The 21,172-nt window shown below is 34.8% G+C and overlaps 1 protein-coding gene across 1 annotated transcript in view; it reads right to left on the bottom strand.

The window, feature by feature from the left end:
• Positions 1-290: 290 nt before the first annotated feature.
• The window catches only part of LOC125657994 (uncharacterized), a 53,110-nt gene continuing 32,228 nt past the window's right edge, over positions 291-21,172 (bottom strand). The window contains exons 12-13 of the mRNA XM_048888988.2: positions 9,591-9,714; positions 291-2,547 (exon numbers count right to left, since the gene is read on the bottom strand). Of these exons, the coding sequence (XP_048744945.2) occupies positions 566-2,547; positions 9,591-9,714 (2,106 nt within the window). The 3' untranslated portion in view covers positions 291-565. The remainder of the gene's footprint in view (positions 2,548-9,590; positions 9,715-21,172) is intronic.

The following is a 21,172-nucleotide window of genomic DNA, read 5'->3' as shown; positions in this document are numbered from 1 at the left end:
CCACCTAGAAAAATCACTCAGGTGTGACAATCACATTTGGGGTATATACGGGTAGGGTAAATCAGGCTACCTGAGAGAAATATGGCGGATAAGATGAGAAACGTGTACGTATTTATTAATTCATGTCAGCTTTAACGTTACTGTATTGTTGGGAATATGCTGACATTTTGTAAACAAACTATGTAAAATTGACATTTGTTTGTGACGTCACAAACGGTGTAGGAAAACAGTGTAATAATTAAAATTGATGTAATGGGTAATATCCACTGGATAAAGGAGTAAACATGTGATAAATTGCTTATCGCTATACACACAACAAAAGACAGTGACTGTAGAGGATTATGATTCAAATGCAGTACTAGTATATATAATGTCAAAAAGTATTTGATACAAGATTATGCACATTACTCTAGAATATCAGAAAGGAATGTATTTACTGGAATGATGTATTCATTTTGAATTTTGTGGTTTTTAGTATTTCTTTATAGGTATAAATCAACATTAATAATGCTACAAAGACTTTAAAGTTTATAAACACCATTGTTACATGCATGAAATAATCCCATCAATTCACACTACTTTGTTTTCGATGTTCTTCAAGTATTTTCGAAACGGAGTAATGCTTTTTGAAATTAGCAATTCGAAGAGGACATTTTCCCCCCATTTTCAGTTCTGCGCCTTTAGAACAAAGGTATTCGACAATTTCTTTATGGCCCTCTTCCGATGCAATAAACAGCGCAGTGACTTTATCTGTATTTTCGAAATTAATATCGGCATCAAATTGTTCTATCAAACGCTTGATCGTTCCTAATCTGTTTGCTTTGGTTGCTGTTATTAGGGGAGTGTTATCCCAGCCATCTTTTGCGTTTACTGTTGTTCCTTTTGTCCCACGGTTCAGCAAGATAGGAAGCAAGTCATCTTTTCCGGAACTGATCGCCGCGGTTAATGGTGTATGAAAACGATGGAAATCCTTTGATTCACGAACGTCGCTTTGCAACGGGATGATGTCCAAACAGCCGTCTAGACAATGTAGCAGCAGAAGATCAAGAATTGCATTACTTCCTCTGTAGCAAGCAAGAACGAGAAGGCGGCAATGTTCCTCTACAGAACTTCCCAGAAGCAAATCCAAAGATCCCCCTATGCTTTTTTCACGATCAATAACCGCTTTCAAGATATCTGGATGGGCATAATACACAAGCCAACTTATTGGTTTTATAGATCTTGATTCACTCTGATTTTTGCAAATAATGTCCTGAATAAGCAAGTGTTTATCCCTCTCCGACATCTTGTGGACTTCTCCTTTACGTGAGATTTCATGATCTATTTTTTCTTTGAAATATTCATTTTCTGGTTTTTTCTCGATGAACGTTGTTCGAAACCTCGACGTATCGATTTCCTTTATTTTGTCCACAAATTTGGCACGAAACTTTTCGTGTGTAAACATTTCACTCATGAAAACTTCATAAAGTTTCCCGCATGCGATATCGTGATTCAAGCGATCGGCTAGCTTATCATAATGGTCGTCACCAAGGATGATTTTTAAATCTTTGCCAGGTTCCCCACAAAACTTAACATTATTGACAATGTAAGTAATGGAAAAGAGATCTAAAACTTGTTTTAAGTTTTCCTTTCCAAAATGGCAAACTGTTACCTCTCCAATGGCATCATGAATGAATGAAATTTCGTCTCCAACTTTAGATGTGTAGGTCCCCACCATTCGATTCAGCGAATCAAGTATTTCTCTTTTGGATGTGCCAAGATTGCATCCACAGCTTTCAAGAATGTCTTTTCGAATTGCATCAGTTGGAAAAGTCTCAATGGAAATCCGTCCATTATTGACAGCGCATAAAACCAGTGCAGTGTAATCTAATCTTTTGCAATCTCGGTCGTACATCTTCTTGAACTCCTCAAGTAACTGATTACATGGGTTTTCAAAGTAAGACGCAGCGTCGTGTGGGTTTAACGCAAACAAGTGACACAGCAATGGGAACATGAAGGAATTTGACGGAGGATCAGCTTTCTGATATAAGGCTTTATCCACCATTTTGTCTTCGCAGTGACATCGAAGAAGACGGCTTTTTTCTTCTTTGCTAAGACTATTTTCATCAGACTCTAAGTCCACGTATGTACCGAAATACGAACTGATTTGTGATGCTAGGAATATTGTTTTCCTACATGTGATGATGTACTTTGAGCCCTCTTCTAATACAATCTGTACAGCTTCATAGAACTGCTCGAATGTATTAACTGCTGCCTGGTTAATTCCGTACACACCAAATGCGTCATCTTGTACAAATATCTGCTTTCTTTCCATATCTCCATACTTTCGAATTTCTTCTGGTGAAGATATTGCAATAACATCCCAGCCGTTTAATTGATATTCCAGAGCAATATGTCTGGCTAGGAAAGACTTACCAGAACCCGGACCACCTATCAAAACTGTGATAGGTGTACTTCTGATAAAGTTTCTCGTATTCGTTGATGCTCTTGTTTCTTCATATAGCAAATCATCATCTATCCAAACTTCTATTCGTGCTCGATTTTGATCTAAATTTTAAATGAAAAGTTTAAAATCATATGGTATCAAATACTAAGAATTATTATATCATTAGGTCAGCTGAGATAAAATCAGTTATCCCTCTTTTCGACCTTCTTTTAACATCCATGATTTGACTTCTCCCCCTGTACCATAAAGACGTATCAACCAAAATGGACTCAAAGCAATTTCTTACTGAAATACGGTTTATTTTTAGAAACATAGTCTTACTAAGCTCTCTAACATTGTTACAAAAGTTTCCAACCTATCAGTATTTTCTAAATTCCTCCTCTAGACAGAGAGTAAATGAACCTGACTCATATATAACCAATGGATAAAAATTACAGACAACGGACAATTATCAACAACAAGAGGCCCATGGGCCAGATCGCTCACCTGAGTCACCTTGGCCCATATCTGAAGACTTTCCATATATATTTGCATGTAAAACCTTGGTCCCTATCATGGCCCAAACTACCCTTTGCAAACTTGAATCTACACTATGTCAGAAAGCTTTCATGTAAATGTCAACTTCTTTGGCCCAATGGTTCTTTTAAAGCTTTTTTCTATATTTGTATGTAAAACTTTGACCCCCCCACTTGTGGCCCCATCCTACCCCCCGGGGACCATGATTTGAACAAACTTGAATCTGCACTATGTCAGAAAGTTTTCCTGTAAATATCAGCTTTTCTGACTCAGTGGTTCTTGAGAAAAAGATTTTAACTATATATTTGTATGTAAAACTTTGATCCCCCTTGTGGCCCCATCCTACCCCCGGAGCCCATGATTTGAAGAAACTTGAATCTGCACTATGTCAGAAAGTTTTCATGTAAAATTCAGCTTTTCTTGCTTTGTGGTTCTTGAGAAGAAGATTTTTAAAGTTTTCCCCTATATATTTGTGTGTAAAACTTTGATCCCCCCTTGGGGCCCCATCTTATCCCCGGGGGCCATGATTTGAACAAACTTGAATCTTCACTATGTCAGAAAGTTTTCATGTAAAAATCAGCTTTTCTGGCTTAGTGGTTCTTGAGAAGAAGATTTTTAAAGATTTTTCCTATATATTTGTGTGTAAAACTTTGATCCCCCCTTGGGGCCCCATCTTATCCCGGGGGGGGGGGGGGGGGCATGATTTGAACAAACTTGAATCTGCACTATGTCAGGAAGTTTTCATGTAAAAATCAGCTTTTCTGACTCAGTGGTTCTTGAGAAGAAGATTTTTAAAGATTTTTCCTATATATTTGTATGTAAAACTTTGATCCCCCCACTTGTGGCCCCATCCAACCCCAGGGGCCCATGATTTGAACAAACTTGAATCTGCATTTTGTCAGAAAGCTTTCATGTAAATCTCAGCTTTTCTGGCTTAGTGGTTCTTGAGAAGAAGATTTTTAAAGTTTTTCCCTATATATTTGTGTGTAAAACTTTGATCCCCGCCTTGGGGCCCCATCTTATCCCCGGGGGCCATGATTTGAACAAACTTGAATCTGCACTATGTCAGAAAGTTTTCATGTAAAAATCAGCTTTTCTGGCTTAGTGGTTCTTGAGAAGAAGATTTTTAAAGATTTTTCCTATATATTTGTATGTAAAACTTTGATCCCCCCTTGTGGCCCCATCCTACCACCGGGGCCATGATTTGAACAAACTTGAATCTGCAATATGTCAGGAAGCTTTCAGGTAAATTTCAGCTCTTCTGGCCCAGTGGTTCTTGAGAAGAAGATTTTTAAATGACCCCACCCTATTTTTGCATTTTTGTGATTATCTCCCCTTTGAAAGGGACATGGCCCTTCATTTGAACAAACTTGAAAGCCCTTCACCCAAGGATGCTTTTGGCCAAGTTAGGTTGAATTGGCCCAGTGGTTCTGGAGAAGAAGTCGAAAATGTGAAAAGTTTACAGACAGATGGACAGACGGACAGACAGACAGACAGACGGACGCCGGACAAAATGTGATCAGAATAGCTCACTTGAACCTTCGGTTCAGGTGAGCTAAAAAAGTGAAGATAACGAACAGAGATCAATCTCGTAACTCCTATAAGGAATATAAAATTAAGATTTGGGCAAACACGGACCCCTGGACACATCAGGTACCTAGGAGGAGTAAACATTCCCTGTTCACCGGCCACACCCACCGTGGGCTCCATATCTCGATAGGGTAAACGGGGTAAACGGAGTAATCCGTAGTCAAACTCAGTGGGTAAAGAACGATTTAACAATTGGTATGAAACACGTCAGACAGCATTTGAACCAGAGGCATGTTGCATTGGCCAACTAGATCGTTATAATTACCAACCTGATAAATATTGTAAAAAAATACAAAATTGAGAGAATGACAAACACGGACCCCTGGAAACGTCAAAGATGTAAACATCCCCTGTTGATCGGTCAGATTCGCGTTCAGCCCTATACCTTAATCAGGTAAACGGAATAAAACGTAGTCAAAATCAGTATGTAAAGAACGGTCTAACAATTGGCATGAAACATGCCGGACAGCATTTGACCCAATAACACGTTGTATCTGCAAATTAGATAATTATAACAAACATAGACTTTGCGAAATACTAACTTTAAATGAGTCTGTTTTAACCCTTGTAACATCAACGTATTTGTCAGATGCTTGTATGGATTGATTTCGAAATTACTCATACGTAGAAGATGCTCTCGCGTATATACTCAGTTTATCGACATAAATACCATATACAGGAAATAATACAATATTGCTACACAAATATGGGAAGTTGACGATGGAATAGCTGAAGTCATCCCGTTTGTCATAAAGTTGAAGTGTTAGTTTCCGTTAACGCTTATGTTCAATAAAATATCCGAACATGATGTAAATATGGAAGACATTGTGGTGTCTTTTATTTTGAGTTCACTGTATCGAATAGACATACGAATGATAGTGAATATTGTTAATAGCTAAGACGTCGTCAATATATCTAAATGTCAAGTTGAAGGCAACAGCAAGACATTTTTCCTTCTTATATAATTTGCCAATACAACCTATCATTGGGTCAAATGCTGTCCGACGTGTTTCATACTGATTGTTAAGTCGTTCTTGGCACACTGATTTTGACTACGGATAACTCCCGTTACCTGATCCAGATACAGGGCTCACGGCGGTTGTGACCGGTCGACAGGAACTGCTCATAGGCACCCAGTCCCACTTCTGGTGTGTCCAGGGGTCCGTATTTACCCAATTCTTTATTTTGTATTCCTTATGGGAGTTACAGTGTATGAGCCGTTCTTGGACACTGGTTTTGACTGATGAAGACATAGGGCTCACGGTGGGTGTGACAGGTCAAAAGGGAATGCTTACTCCTTCTGGACACCTGAACCAACCTCTTGTATGTCCAGGGGTTCATGTTTGCTCAACTTTCCATTTTGTATTGCTTATAGGAGTTGTGAGATTGATGACTGTTCATTATTGAGATTGATCACTGTTCATTATCTTCACCTTTCATATAGAAGTTTTTTTTTAATAAATCCAGAATAAGAATACATAAAACAGTTCAAGTAGTAAGGAGCACAATTCATGCCCATTGGAATTCCAACAGACTATTGGAAGGCGTTATCACCAAAAGCTACGTATATGTAGTAGTTACCCCATATAATATTGTTAGTTATGTGCATATACCCGATGGGCTTGGTCATTATGACCACGCCCATCGGGTATCTGAACATAATGAACAATATTATATGGGGTAAGCGACTTGTACCATAGTTTGCTATTGTTCCTTATATCTTATTATAGCTTTCGGAAGCACGGTTGCCTGTTTACAATATGGTGTCATTTTTTTGGGTCTAAATTACATTACACTTTGTACACCATATATTTCTATCAAAATGACTTTCTATCACCAAAAATGTATGATCATTAATTATTTTTTTAAAAACCTTTATTTAAGTGCATATAAATGTTTGGACTCTTGGTTTTGATATTTGCATTTCACATTTACTCATTCTCCGACTTCTAGTACCTGTATTTGCTTCAAAGAATTGAAATTATATACAATTAAAATTCTAAGAACCCATATTTGTGCATTTCTCTGTTTAAAAATTTAGCAATACATTTAATTGATGATGGTAGTTACTCTTTTAAAAATCCTATTTCATATCCTTCATTGTAATACATATTTTGACTAAATTGGCTGAAAAACATTTACATGTATATACAATGAATTTAAAAAAAATCGATAGATCATAAGCCAAATAAAAAAAAAAATAATAAATTGTATGGCACAAAACCATACAAGAAACACGACAAGTCTGATTAGCCGCCGCTGTTCACTCTGTCCGCAAAACAAGTTTATATCTCGAACGCATTTTATCACGTGACTGGGTCTTTTATAGAACTCTTCATATAATAAACGATACCCGTATTTCTACTTACACCTGTTTCTCGACTTGAGGAGAATATGGAAATAGAAAGTCTTTGGGACGAAACCATTGACGATATTATCATGTCTCAAGCTTCAAGTGAGATTCAGTGCGAATATTTATTTGGAGAACTTAGTCTGAGTCAGTTATCCGTGTTTGATATGTGCAATTTTGATCTGGAGGAACTTCAGACAGTGGACAGTGATGTTGGTGTTTTTTTTCGAGTTTGTAGGCGGGGTTTGAAGAAGTGTGGGTAATGCGTAGATAACCCACACTTTTAACAAAAGAAAGCACGCCAAACTATGGTACAAGATTATATTCTATGAGGAACTCTAGCGTCTTTTTATATCAACTGCATAATACTTTTGCTTAGAATGAGAGTGGTGCTTAAGGGTCAAGTACGGTGATTTTCCTCAAACTTGAATTTTACATTTAAAGATGTCTTTCGGTTACTTATGATTAAATTTCCATGTCGTTTTGCCAACAATTTCTTGGCGTGATTTACACAGTGCTATCAAACTTTTACCTGATTGACCGATAATTGTTTAGTGACATGAATGATCGTCCATAACTTATTACGTCATCTGACAACTTTCGACTGCACAGCGACAGACCAAATTGAGATCTACAGCGTTTACACAGAAAATTCCTGCAGCAATAGAAGAATGATCTGCTTTGAAGTACAATGTGAAATTAGAACAGGGATTAAGTATGTTTCTTTTCCAAAGAGTCCCTTAATATCGAAAATTTTGGACACTGAAACTGAAAAGAAACAGATGACTATAATTTCACAAGAATCAAATTTCCATATTACATTCTGGTGTAGTATCCGCTGTTTAATTCCAGACAAAGTATAAAGTATAAAGTGCCGATTCCTACAATACAAGGGGGAGAGGTGCGTTTTACTACTAAATACAACTCGATCAAAAGAGGGAGTGCAATTCCAGTAATCCCCCTGTCTAGATTCACCACTAAATCATATGCTTTCACAGGACTGTCACGTAATGAAATGCCAGGACGATGTGATTATTTTAAGAATACACATCGGACATTCATAACTGACTCATTCTTACAGTACCTACTTAACAGAAAACTTCAGTCTGAATGTATATTTTGTGACCGTCCATTAACTACATATCACATTCTTTTAGAATGTAGTGATTTTACACCCATGCGGAATAGACTTTCAGGTAATGTGCAATCAATGCAAGAACATTTTAGAAACATTGATAATCATTATATTTTACGATATTTACAAAAATGCGATTTTTACAGAAAAAAATTTGAATACTTTAAAAATACAAGTGTTGAGAAAAGATCTGTATTCTGTCTGTTTATGTGTTTTTAACTTTATGTCCGTCGGGTAAAGGGTGTTCCGTGTCGAGTATTACAACCTCCTTGGCACGCAAAAGATCGTTTCCTTGATTTTCGAAAAAGCGTAGCCTCACTGGGGGCCGTCAGGGATACTCAAACTCACAACCAAAAATATTTCAATTAGTTAACCGCGGTAAAATGGCTGATATATTGCCAAAACAGCATAAAACTGCAATCAATCAATGGGTCTTAATATTGCATTTTGTCTTACATTTTCACATGAAAAGATCAATCCATTGCCTACTAAGAATTGGTCTTATCTCTCTGTAGTAAATGAAATATCTTACGAATGTTGTCGTCCTCATAGTACATATTTGATCATAAGTGAGCCATCCTTTCATTTAAATATTGTGAAAAAATAAATTTGAAAAATCCATTTTTACCAAAAAACAACAACACGTTGTTAGGTCAGTATTGGGTCAGTTACTGTATATCAGATGTCGTTTTTCACAACCTAGGCCTAATTGAAATCAAAATGGGATCCTTTGATACCTACACCTACCATTGTTGGCGAGTGGACCGAATCAAGGATCCAATGTTAATTGAATTGCGGTTTCAAACATACTGTTTGATTTGTTTTCTTTTAAAACAAATGACATTGTTTTTTATAGAACGTAATGAATTCTCTGTAGGCTGACCTGGTGAATAATATCTAGCAGAGTCATTTTCGTCTGACGCTGATGAGATGGCTTTGAAACGGGTGTAGTCTCAGACATACATGTATAAGGTTGAATCCTTAAACTCAAGTTTATATCCGGTATTTCCGCCACTATCCACGGTGTCGCTATAAAACTGGCCATTGTCACAGAAAATGAAACGATAATATAGTGACGTAATAAATGTATATATATAGATAAATGCAATTGTCTCAGATGACGCAATAGGAAGGTGCGATAATTCCGTCATTCCCTTCCACTGATAACGATATTTAAATAGGTATTTTGTGTATTTACCTGGATTTTTAAAAGAACATTAAACAAATAAACACATCTGTAATCGTTTTAAAATGGTTTTAATGAACTGTAAACTTTATTTCAAACCTATTTTCACCGTACTTGACCTTCTTTAGGTGACTTGCTATTTGATAGGTTTTCTAATTTCATTTTTATGGAAGCAGATGCTATGATGTCAAAAAAACGTAGTCTTTTATTTATCGTGAGGAATATTGGTGTAAAGTGTTGAAAATTCGTACCTCAATGACAATAAGTAATTAATTAGTTTCTGTTTGGAAGAGTCTGAAATGTTCCTGATGTGGTATTAGAAAAGAAGTCACAGAAAATTTATCTATTTTCTCTACATAAGTCGTACCTGAAATATTTTCTGGCATCGATCCTGTGTTTGAATAACCTGGCATTGTCCAAAACACCATTTGTCTGAACGCCCATATCAAAGGTTTTATTTCCTCATGCTTTCTATTCAGGCGATGCAAGGCCTGAAAATGTACAATGCAATTATAGAAAATGTGATTTTTCTCTAAATTTGTCTTGCACTGAAATTGATTTACAAGCTGTTTATACTACAATTGTATGCCACATCCAGAATTTTCAAATATTGGCATATGCAACTTACAATATACCGATAAATGACATTAAGTAATTGAAAAAAAAAAATCCGAATCAAAAAATTTAAGTGGACTTCGAACCTACTATAGACATATTTAATTTCGTATTGAATTTGGTTATTTTCATGTCTAGGAGAAAACAACAAAATAAAATCAAAAACATTTTTTTTTTAAATTTCAGAAAATCTTTATTTCAAAATTAGAAATCTGTGTCTCTGTTATTCGTCGTCCATTTAGAGTTAGCATAAGTCGCCATTAGGGTACGTAATTATCACTATCGTATTCCTTACCACCTTACGAGAAGATGAACCCACACTTTGTTGTGTTGAGAAATAGTCAATTAACTCACTATAAAAATACACAGGTGAAAATAAAAAAAAATCAATTGAAGAAAGATAATTATAATTAATTTTTGACAAAGTGTAAGTGGATATACGAATTACAGTTAACCGCTCATGCATGATATGCCGTGATTTATGTGGAAACAAGGGGTATATTTATATTCGGTCTTCCCTATCCCCCTCGTTTCTGTCCAAGCCTTCATAAAGTATGTGGAAAATCAGTCGCGCTTCGGTTTGAATTTATTTCAGGTCACATTTCATGTGAATCGTTCGAAAACTTACATAAATCAATCCATGAATGATTTTTCCGCAAGTGAATCCAATTGAAACCATTCAATTCCACACTAAATCGACGATGATCGTCTTCATTTCAAATTATACATCCTTTTCGCTGTCAAATTCGCCTTGAGCAGACAATATCTCCATATGTTTAGAATGGATTGACCATGTGACCTAAAAATCAATAGGGACCATCTACTCCTTATGCTGTACCAGTGTACTAAGTTTGATGTCTGTTAAGCAAAGATTTCTTCAGATATTGAAAGGACAGTATATTCCTATGTCCAGTTTGACCCTTGACCTTTGATCATGTGACTCAAAATCAATAGGGGTCATCTTCTCTTGAAGATGTACCAGTGTATCAGGTTTGATGTCTGTCAAGCAAAGGGTTCTCAAGATATTAAATGGACAGTATATTCCTATGTCCAGTTTGACCCTTGACCTTTGACAATATTACGTCAAAATCAATAGAGGTCATTTTCTCCCAAAGATGTACCATTGACCGAGTTTAATGTCTGACAAGCAAAGGGTTCTCAAGATATTGAGTGGATAGTATATTCCTGTCCAGTTTGACCCTTGACCTTTGACCATATGACCTCAAAATCAATAGGGGTCATATTCTCCTTAGAACATATCAGTATACCCAAATATGATGTCTGTCAAGCAAAGGGTTTTCAAGATATTGAGCGGACAATGTCTTCCTATGTCAAAAAGTGGATTGTTCCTTGACCTTTGGACCTGAAATCGACAAGGGTCCTCTTCTACTCATAACTAATGTACATATTAAATATCATTACGATCAAGTGAATAGTTCTCAAGATATTGAGCGGATAACATGTGGTCTACCGACCCACCGACAGGTGCAAAGCAATATGCCCCTCTTTGAAGAAGGGCATAAAAAACCCGAAAATTTGCCCAACGATATCAAACACGTCAAGAGTAATTCGAATTTTTCATTTAAACTGTATTGCTCCAGTGTAGCTACATGTACGACATTTTCCCCTGCATTAGAGATACCGGTAATCAAATTTCACGTCGATAATAAAGATTACTTAGTGATCAAACAAGAGGCCCACAGGCCTTATCGGTCACTTGAGTACTAGTGAAAAAGTATCACTACTACCACAAGCCTTATCGGTCACCTGAGTACTAGTGAACAAGAGGCCCATGGGCCACATCGCTCACCTGAGTCACCTTGGTCCATATCAGAAGACTTTCCATATATATTTGCATGTAAAACCGTAGTCCCTATTATGGCCCCAACCTACCCCTGGAGGCCATGGTTTTTGCAAACTTGAATCTACACTATGTCAGAAAGCTTTCATGTAAATGGGAACTTCTTTGGCCCAATGGTTCTTGAGAAGAAGATTTTTAAATAGTTTTCCTATATATTTGTATGTAAAACTTTGATCCCCTATTGTGGCCCCATCCTACCCCCAGGGGCCATTATTTGAACAAACTTGAATCTGCACACTGTCAGAAAGCTTCCATGTAAATATCAGCTTTTCTGGCTCAGTGGTTCTTGAGAAGAAGATTTTTAAAGATTTTTCCTATATATTTGTATGTAAAACTTTGATCCCCTATTGTGGCCCCATCCGAACCCCGGGGACCATGATTTTAACAAACCTTAATCTGCACAATATCAGAAAGCTTTCATATAAATATCAGCTTTTCTGGCTCAGTGGTTCTTGAGAAGAAGATTTTAAAAGATTTTTCCTATATATTTGTATGTAAAAGTTTTATCCCCCTTGTGGACCCATCGTACCCCCGGGGGCCATGATTTTCACAAACTTGAATCTGCACTATGTCAGAAAGCTTCCAAGTAAATATCATCTTTTCTGGCTCAGTGGTACTTAAGAAGATTTTAAAAAAAAATTCCTATATATTTTGTATGTAAAACTTTAATCCCCTATTGTGGACCCATTCGACCCCCGGGGGCCAGGATTTTAACAATTTAGAATCTGCACTATATCAGAAAGTTTTCAAATAAATCTCAGCTTTTCTGGCTGAGTGGTTCTTAAGAAGAAGATTTTTATAGATGTTTCCTATATATTTGTATGTAAAACTTTGATCCCCTATTGTGGCCCCATCCGACCCCCGGGGGCCATTATTTTAACAATTTAGAATCTGCACTATATCAAAAAGCTTTCATATAAATTTCAGCTTTTCTGGTCGAGTGGTTCTTGAGAAGAAGATTTTTCCTATATATTTGTATGTAAAACTTTGATCCCCTATTGTGGCTCCATCCGACCCTCGGGGCCCAGGATTTTAACAATTTAGAATTTGCACTATATCAGGAAGCTTTCATATAAATCTCAGCTTTTCTGGTCAAGTGGTTCTTGAGAAGAAGATTTTTTAATGACCCAACTCTATTTTTACCTTTTCTTGATTATCTCCCCTTGGAAGGTGGACTGGCCCTTTATTTTAACAATTTAGAATTCCCTGTACCTAAGGATGCTTTGTGCCAACTTTGGTTGAAATTGGCCCAGTGATTTTTGAGAAGAAGTCAAAAATGTTAAAAGTTTACAGACGGACGGACAGACGGACGGACGCCGGAATACGGGTGATCAGAAAGCTCACCTGAGCTAAAAAGTATCACTACTCACAAGATCAATGAAATAATTTCCTGTTCTGAATATCTAAGCCAATTCTAACATTCAGCAACAGTATAAAACAAGATGTGTTCTTAAAATGACAATGCCCTCAAAAGTGCATGTACTGATGAAAGGCTTTACATAATATAATAGGTGTGTTAAAATTATAAGATATGACTTATTTGGACACATCCTAGAGTCAAAACCCTGGTTTGTAAAATTCACCAGTTTTTGTACATCCTTTTTTGCTATTCCTAAGTATGAATTTAAAAGATTTTATACAGTATCAGCAAACTTACACATAATAACTATATACTAAGTTTGGTCCCACCCTGGGGTCAGAACCCCTACCCTGGGGATCATCAAATTTACCATTTTGGTAAAGGGCTACCTGCTCTTTCTACATATCCATCTAGTTTCAATAATACTAAATGAGATGTTATCTAAGTGTTTTACACATAAACACTATATACTAAGTTTGGCCCTGCCCTGGGATCAAAAAATTTTCAACTTTGGTAGCGGCCTTCCTGCTCTTCATCACTACATGTATGCATTTAGTTTTTCTTAAACATGTGCGGTTGTAGATAAGGGTTTTGAAAATTGGTCAATTTTGGGCAGTTTTTGCCTTGTCCCTAAGGCCCCAGGGGTGCATGAATCCTAAAATTTTCAATTTATATCCCCCTTGTTCCAAATATGCTTCATATCAAATCTGAAAAGAATTAGAATAATATTTACCAAGAAGTTAAAAATTTCTACTGTTCACACATTTGATAACTGACCATTTTGGTCCCACCCTGATACCGAAACCCCTATCCCTGGGATCATCTAATTTACAATTTTTGGTAAAGGTCTACCTGCTCTTTCTAAATATCTACTTAGTTTCAATCTAGTATCAATAGCACTTAAGAAGATGTCATTTAAGTGTTTTACAAATAAACACTATATACTAAGTTTGGCCCTGCCCTGGGATCAGAACCCGTACGTCGGGGATCATGAAATTTACAATTTTGGTAGAGACCTTCCTGCTCTACATCACTATGCATTTAGTTTTTCTTACACGTGCGGTTGTATAGAAATTGTCAACTTTGGGCAATTTTTGGCCCGCTCCTAAGGTCCCAGTGGTGCAGTAATCCTGAAATTTACAATTTATGTCCCCCTTGTTCCAAAGATGCTTCATACCAAATTTTAAAAGAATTGGAATGATATTTATCAAGAAGTTAAAAGATGTCTATTGTTCACACAATAACTGAACAATTTTACACATATACCAAGTTTGGCCCCATCCTGGGGTCAGAACCCCTGCCCTGGGGGTCATGAAATTTACAATTTTGGTAGAAGCGTCCTTGCTCACCATTACTCAAGTTCTCTCCTAGATGCCTAGGAGTAAAGATTTTTTTTAAAGAAATACATCAATTTTACAGTTTTCGAATTTGGTATGAAGCACATTTGAGGCAAAGGGGACATGAATTGTAAATTTCAGGGCTCTTCCTCTGCTGGGGCTCTAGGGGCGAGGCAAAAACTGCCAAAAAATTAACCAATTTTCAAAAATGTTCTTCTTTACAACAGCCCATCTGTAAGAAGAACTAAATGCATAGTGGTGTATAATAGGAAGGCCTCTACCACAATGGTAAATTTCATGATTCTCGGGGTAGAGGAGTTGCCTCCAGGACGGAAACAAACTCGGTATACAGTGTTTAAGTGTGAAGCATTTGACTAACATCTTCTTTAGTGCTATTGATACTAAATTAAAACTAAATGGATATTTCGAAAGAGCAGGAGGTCCTTTACCAAAATTGTAAATTTAATAATCCAAGGGGTAGTGGTTTGGGTTGCTTGTATATTGTTTCACGTCCCACTCGAGAATTTTTCACTCGTATGGAGACGTCACCATTGCCGGTGAAGGGCTGCAAAATTTAGGCCTATGCTCGGTGCTTACGACCTTTGAGTAGGGGAAGATTGTTATCGTGCCACACCTACTGTGACACAGGGCCTCGGTTTTCGCGGTCTCATTCGAAGGACCGGTCCAAAAATAATTTGCTTTGATTTTTCGCACATGCATAGAATTCATGAAATAACTGTTTCTTGATATTCATCATCGGACAGTGAATGCTCTCTTCACAATTTTGAAATCTACATTTTATTTTCACTTTGCGTAATTTCACAGCAATAAAAACATTACATTGTTGTAGCTGTTTGTGGTATTGTTTTCTTGAAAATAAAAACATAGAACAATTAATTTCCATGTAATCTTAAAATTAAAATATTTTCCAACAGTGTTCCAAATATAATGTATATTGTTGCACTCAAAAAGTAAATGCTTTGAATTTTCTACAACCTTACATAATTGGCAAAAACTGGATTGTTCCTTTTGCCGTTTGCGCAGTGACAAATCAATGTGTCAAGTTATGTAGCAATTTGTAATTTATTCCGCTACAGATGTTTTTAAAATATTTCTTACTTTTGAAATCTAGATTGGATTTCTAAATTCCTTAAAACTACAGTTTTATTCTCTAGACCATTTGTTATCACATATTTGCAAACCAAATTTTATGGACAAAATAATACTATAGATGTCTTGACTTTTTAATCCTTTGATTGATACAGTTGTATTATTTCTTGAATGTACTTTTACGACATCCTTCATGTTAATATATATGGATTTTTGGCAAGCAAATTGTGTTTCAATTGTTTTTTGTAGAATTGTGTATTCACATAGCCAGTTGGCTTTCACTTTTAAGATTTGACTGAAATGTTCTAATTCTTTTAATTTTTCGTTTTCATCAAAAATGTCCCTTTACTTTGAATCCAATTTTTGAAACAGTGTCATTTTGTATCTAAATAGTGTATTTAACCAAATTTGTTGAAACCAAATTTCATAGGTCGATATAAGTGTGATATTCTGTAAAGTTTTCCCATATATTAAAATAACTGATCACTTCGCAATAAAATGTAGGAATATTTGTCAACAGTTTATTAATTTCTTGTTTATTTTGTGTGCTTAGACTCAGGATGTAGTTTGGGTTAAGGTTATATTTTCTTAGAAAAGAATAAAACAAGTCGTTTTTCTAATGTATTTAAACTAAACAGATGTTGATCCATGTGACTTTTCATTCATCCGATCAAAAACGAAATGGTTAGAATCGAGGGGGGAAAATACATCATACGTTCTCAGATTAGAAAAAAAAATCATCAAATCTCAAACGTGGTTAATTGTCTACAACAAAGGGGTAAAACTTTTACAAACAATGACGATGTATTCCAAAATATTACACACTTTTACAAACAACACGGAATCCAATGAAAACAATTTCTAACCGAAATAAAGACGAGAACAAAAATGTGCGACTCATTTCCGTCTTTAGAAAGACAATAAATCACCAGGATCTGACGGTACTACTGTAGAGTTTTATAAGATTTTTTGGAAAGATATCAAACATTTTTCCATAATGCTTTGAAAATGGCCCATAAAACGGGCATGATGTCTTTTACTCAAAGAATGTCCATTGCATCGCTTATACACATAAAGGGAGATAAGTCAAATATAAAAGATTACCGACCTATTACCTTGACTAATACAGATTACAGGATCATCGCCTTTGTTTTAGGAAAATGATTACTAAACTTATTAGACAACTTAATCAGTCATGATCAATCTAATCAAAATTAGATCCTATGATCCGCTCATCTACTAACGCTACACTAGGCTAGTGCAGTGATAGTAGATGAGCGGACCATAGGATCAAATTTTGATTAGATTGCAGTCACGATTAAACTGCATATATAAAAGGGAGATATATTGGAACACACAAAAACAATTTTAAGAAGAAAAAGACTTATTTCCTAACCTGCTCTCGGAAGATTTAATTCTTCATCTACTTTTTCTTCATTTCTTAAAATATTTGCATACTGTCAATTTTTAAGAGTTGTCTGACCTTTAATGTGTTGTATATTTGATTATGACTTCTGCTATTTTTGGAAGGCTGTTGTCAGTTGTAACTATGAAATTCATTCCATGATGTATAACTATAATTTTAGTTTAATAACAAATGTACGTATAAACTTTTTGAATATTTAAAAAAAAGAAAAGGGCATTATTTAAAGCCCAATATCTCATTTGATTTTTAAAGGACGAGCTCAATGATATGATTTAATGATGTTTTGTAGTCTATTTTGACATAAGTGTAAAAAAGAATTATTTCCTAGTCTGCGCGTGGAAGACTTGACCCTTCGAATATGTAATTTCTCTTCTTTTCTGAGAAATTGACAACATACCAATTTTTAAGAGTTGTCTGTCCTTTGATGTGTTGCATGTTTGATTATGACCTTATTTGGAGGGGAAAAACCCATTAAAACAAAGTCGTTTAGATTTCTTCTTAATATCTGAGACACTTTTGTCTGGTTTAGAAAAATGTAATATAGAGTCTAGTTATAGATCAGACCATTCTATGATATCCTTGTCCATTGCTTTCAATAACTTCAAGAAAGGTAGAGGATTATGGAAGTTCAACAATTCTTTATGATATGATGAAAATTATTTAGATTGTATTAGAGGTGTTATTTTAGAAGTTAAGAAGCAATATGCAGCTCCTGTATATAATTTTGGTAACATACACAATATCCCTGATGCAGACATTTCCTTCACTATTAATGATCAACTGTTTTTAGAAACCTTATTATTAGAAATAAGGGGTAAAACAATTTCTTATGCTTCATATATTAAAAAAAAGAAAGAAAGGAGGAAAAAGAATTAATTGAAAATATCAAAACATTGGAAGAAAATGTTTGTGACAGTAATATTGATGAACTGTCTAGTAAAAAACAAGATCTAGAAAACATAAGAAAACACAAGTTACAAGGTAATTATGTAAGAAGTAGAGCCAAATGGGTTGAAGAAGGCGAAAAACCATCAAAATATTTTTGTGCTTTGGAATCCAGAAATTTTACGAGCAAAATAATCCCTAGATTGGAGAATAATGAAGGGAGTGTAATATATGAACAATCTGAAATCTTAAGGGAAACAAAAACTTTTTATGAACAATTATACAAGAAAACTGAAGTAAATAATAGTTTTGATTTTAATAATGAGCCAAGCTTTAAAGATATTCCGAAACTTTCTAATAAAGAATCAGAAGCAATAGAAGGGGAAATCACTATTGAAGAAGCCTCCAATACTCTTTACAAAATGAAATCTAATAAATCCCCAGGATCTGATGGTTTTTCTGCCGAATTCTTCAAAATGTTTTGGAAATATATTGGTATTTTTGTTGTAAGGTCTATCAATTATGGATATAGAAGTAGTATTTTGTCAGTTACACAAAGACATGGTATCATTACATTGCTACCGAAAGGTGACAAGCCAAGACAATATCTGAAGAACTGGAGGCCTATCACACTGTTGAATACTGTTTATAAAATTGCATCAGGTACAGTGGCTAGTAGAGTAAAACGGTATCTAGATAAAATAATCAACCCTGATCAAACAGGTTTTATTCCCAACAGGTATATTGGAGAAAATACAAGGCTTATCTATGATATTATGCATTACACTGAGGAAGAAAATATACCTGGTTTATTATTACTTATCGATTTTGAAAAAGCTTTTGATACAGTGTCTTGGGAATTTATTCAAAAAGCACTAACTTTCTTTAACTTTGGCAACTCTATTCGGAACTGGGTATCATTATTTTGTACAGATATTACATCTGCAGTAAATCAAGGTGGTAATCTCTCTGAAAAAATCAATATTCAGAGAGGGTGTAGACAAGGTGACCCTTTGTCACCGTATATTTTTTTAATTTGTGCAGAAATATTAGCTATTCAGATTAGATTAAACAAAAGTATTTAAGGTATTACTGTAAACAATGTAGAAAAGAAGATTTCCCAGTTGGCTGATGACACTTCACTTATTTTTGATGGCAGTAAAGAATCTCTCTTAGAAACATTGGAAAAACTGCAACAATTTTCAGAAATGTCTGGAGTTTATATTAATTTTGACAAAACCCATATAGTATGGATTGGATCCAAAAGATTTAGTAATGAAATTTTACTGCCTAACTACAAGCTTAAGTGGGGTGCTACAAGATTTAAACTACTAGGAATACATTTTGATGTGGATCTAAAGAAAATGATGCAATTAAACTATGAACCAAAATGTGTACAGATTAAATCTTTAATTAAACATTGGGAGAAAAGATTTTTGACTCCCATTGGAAAAATCAGTTATTAAGACATTGGCTTTGCCCTTATCAAACCATATCTTGATGTCAATCCCAAATCCCTCTGAGTTATATTGTAAAAATTTAGAAAAATTATTTTTTTTCTTTTATATGGAATAATTCAACTCACAGAGTAAAAAAAGAAGTAATAGTTAAAAAATATGAAGATGGAGGATTGAAAATGGTAAATCTAATGTCTTTTATAGCTTCTATGAAATTATTTTGGGTAAGACATCTTATTTTTTCCAGCAGAGGTATGGGACTGTTTATTCCCAATTTTGAGTTGAACAAATTCATTAACTGTGGGGTTGAATACATCACCACTCTTTTAAAAACACTGAAAAATAAATTTTGGATTGATGTATTCAAGTCGTACATTACATTACATAGTCTTATTGATGAGTCCACTGTTGCTGCTGATTCACCTCTATTTTATAACCCACAGATTCATATTTGTGGAAAACCATTTTTTAATAAACAAATGTTTGACAGCAACATCAGACTGATTAATGATATTATTAATGAAGATGGTTCACTTTTTAGTTTTAAACATTTTTGTGATATTTATACAAACATTAGGATATTTTTTTGGAATACAACAGCATTATCCATGTAGTAAGAGCATGGATAAAAACTCAGACCCTGGAAAAAACATCATGAAGCTCACAAGTCCATTAATTATGACAAATACTTACACAATTTTGAAATGTTACAAATCAAAATTTTTCTATGAAATTCTTAATAAAAATAACTCGGTCTCAGCTGGCAAAAAGAAATGGAGTGAGCTTTTAGATGTAGACGACAGGGAATGGAAAATAATCCACAAAATACCCTTCAGAGTGACAAAAGACAGTAAGCTCCACTGGTTTCAGTACAGAATTATAAACAAAATTTTAGCAACAAATTCATTATTGTTCAAAATAAAAAGAATAGATTCTAAATATTGCAACTTTTGTCACTATGAAGAGGAAACAATAGAACATATTCTATGGGAATGTAATTGTTTACAATTATTTCTTGTAGAATTCAAACACTTTTTAGAAGACAAGACTGATCGACAGATTACAATTACAAAGAAATCCTTTATTTTAGCTTGTATTGAAAATAATAGTGATATACAAAACATTATCATTTTATTTCTGAAGTATTATGTCTATACTGCAAGATGCACTAAGAAACCTTTAAACTTGCCCGCTGCAATATCACAAATGAAATTATTTTATGAAACACACAAATATATAGATATAAGAATGGTGAAAAGAAAAAACTTGATACTCAATGGAACTTAATATTTACTTAAAACATGCCTCTCTCTTTTTCTCTCTTTCTCACTATCTCTCTCCATGCACATAATGATAATTATATATGACTTGTTGTATTCATGTACTTTATTACATGTATGTGTACAAAAAACCAATAATAATAAAAAAGATAAAAAAAAATTTGGAAGGCTATTATTGTCTGTTGTTATTACGTGATTCATTTCATGATGTTTAACTTTAATTTTGGCTTACCGTAAAAACATAAATGTACATGCAACCTTTTTGAAGATTTAAAAAAAAAGAAGACATTATTTAAACCCTGATATCTAATTTGATTTTTAAAAGTCAAGCTCAATAATATGATTTAATGATGTTTAGTAGTCTATTTTGATAGTAGTATAAAAGGAATTATTTGCTAGCCTGCTCTTGGAAGATTTGACCCTTCCAATATGTACTTTTCTTCATTTCTAAATTATTGCCAAATTTTAGGAGTTGTCTGCCCTTTGATGTGTTGCATGTTTGATTATGACTTATGTGAATTTTGGAAGAGGACTGTCTGTTGTAGCTTTGAAATACATTTGAGAAAGAACATGGATTTAAATTTTTAGTGAAATAAATTACATTTGAATATTACCTTT

The sequence above is a fragment of the Ostrea edulis genome, chromosome 9, assembly GCF_947568905.1.
Source record: "Ostrea edulis chromosome 9, xbOstEdul1.1, whole genome shotgun sequence".
NCBI classification, from domain to species: Eukaryota; Metazoa; Mollusca; class Bivalvia; order Ostreida; family Ostreidae; genus Ostrea; species Ostrea edulis.
The sequence above is the reverse complement of the archived record's forward strand: the minus strand, read 5'-3'. Positions and strand labels throughout refer to the sequence as shown.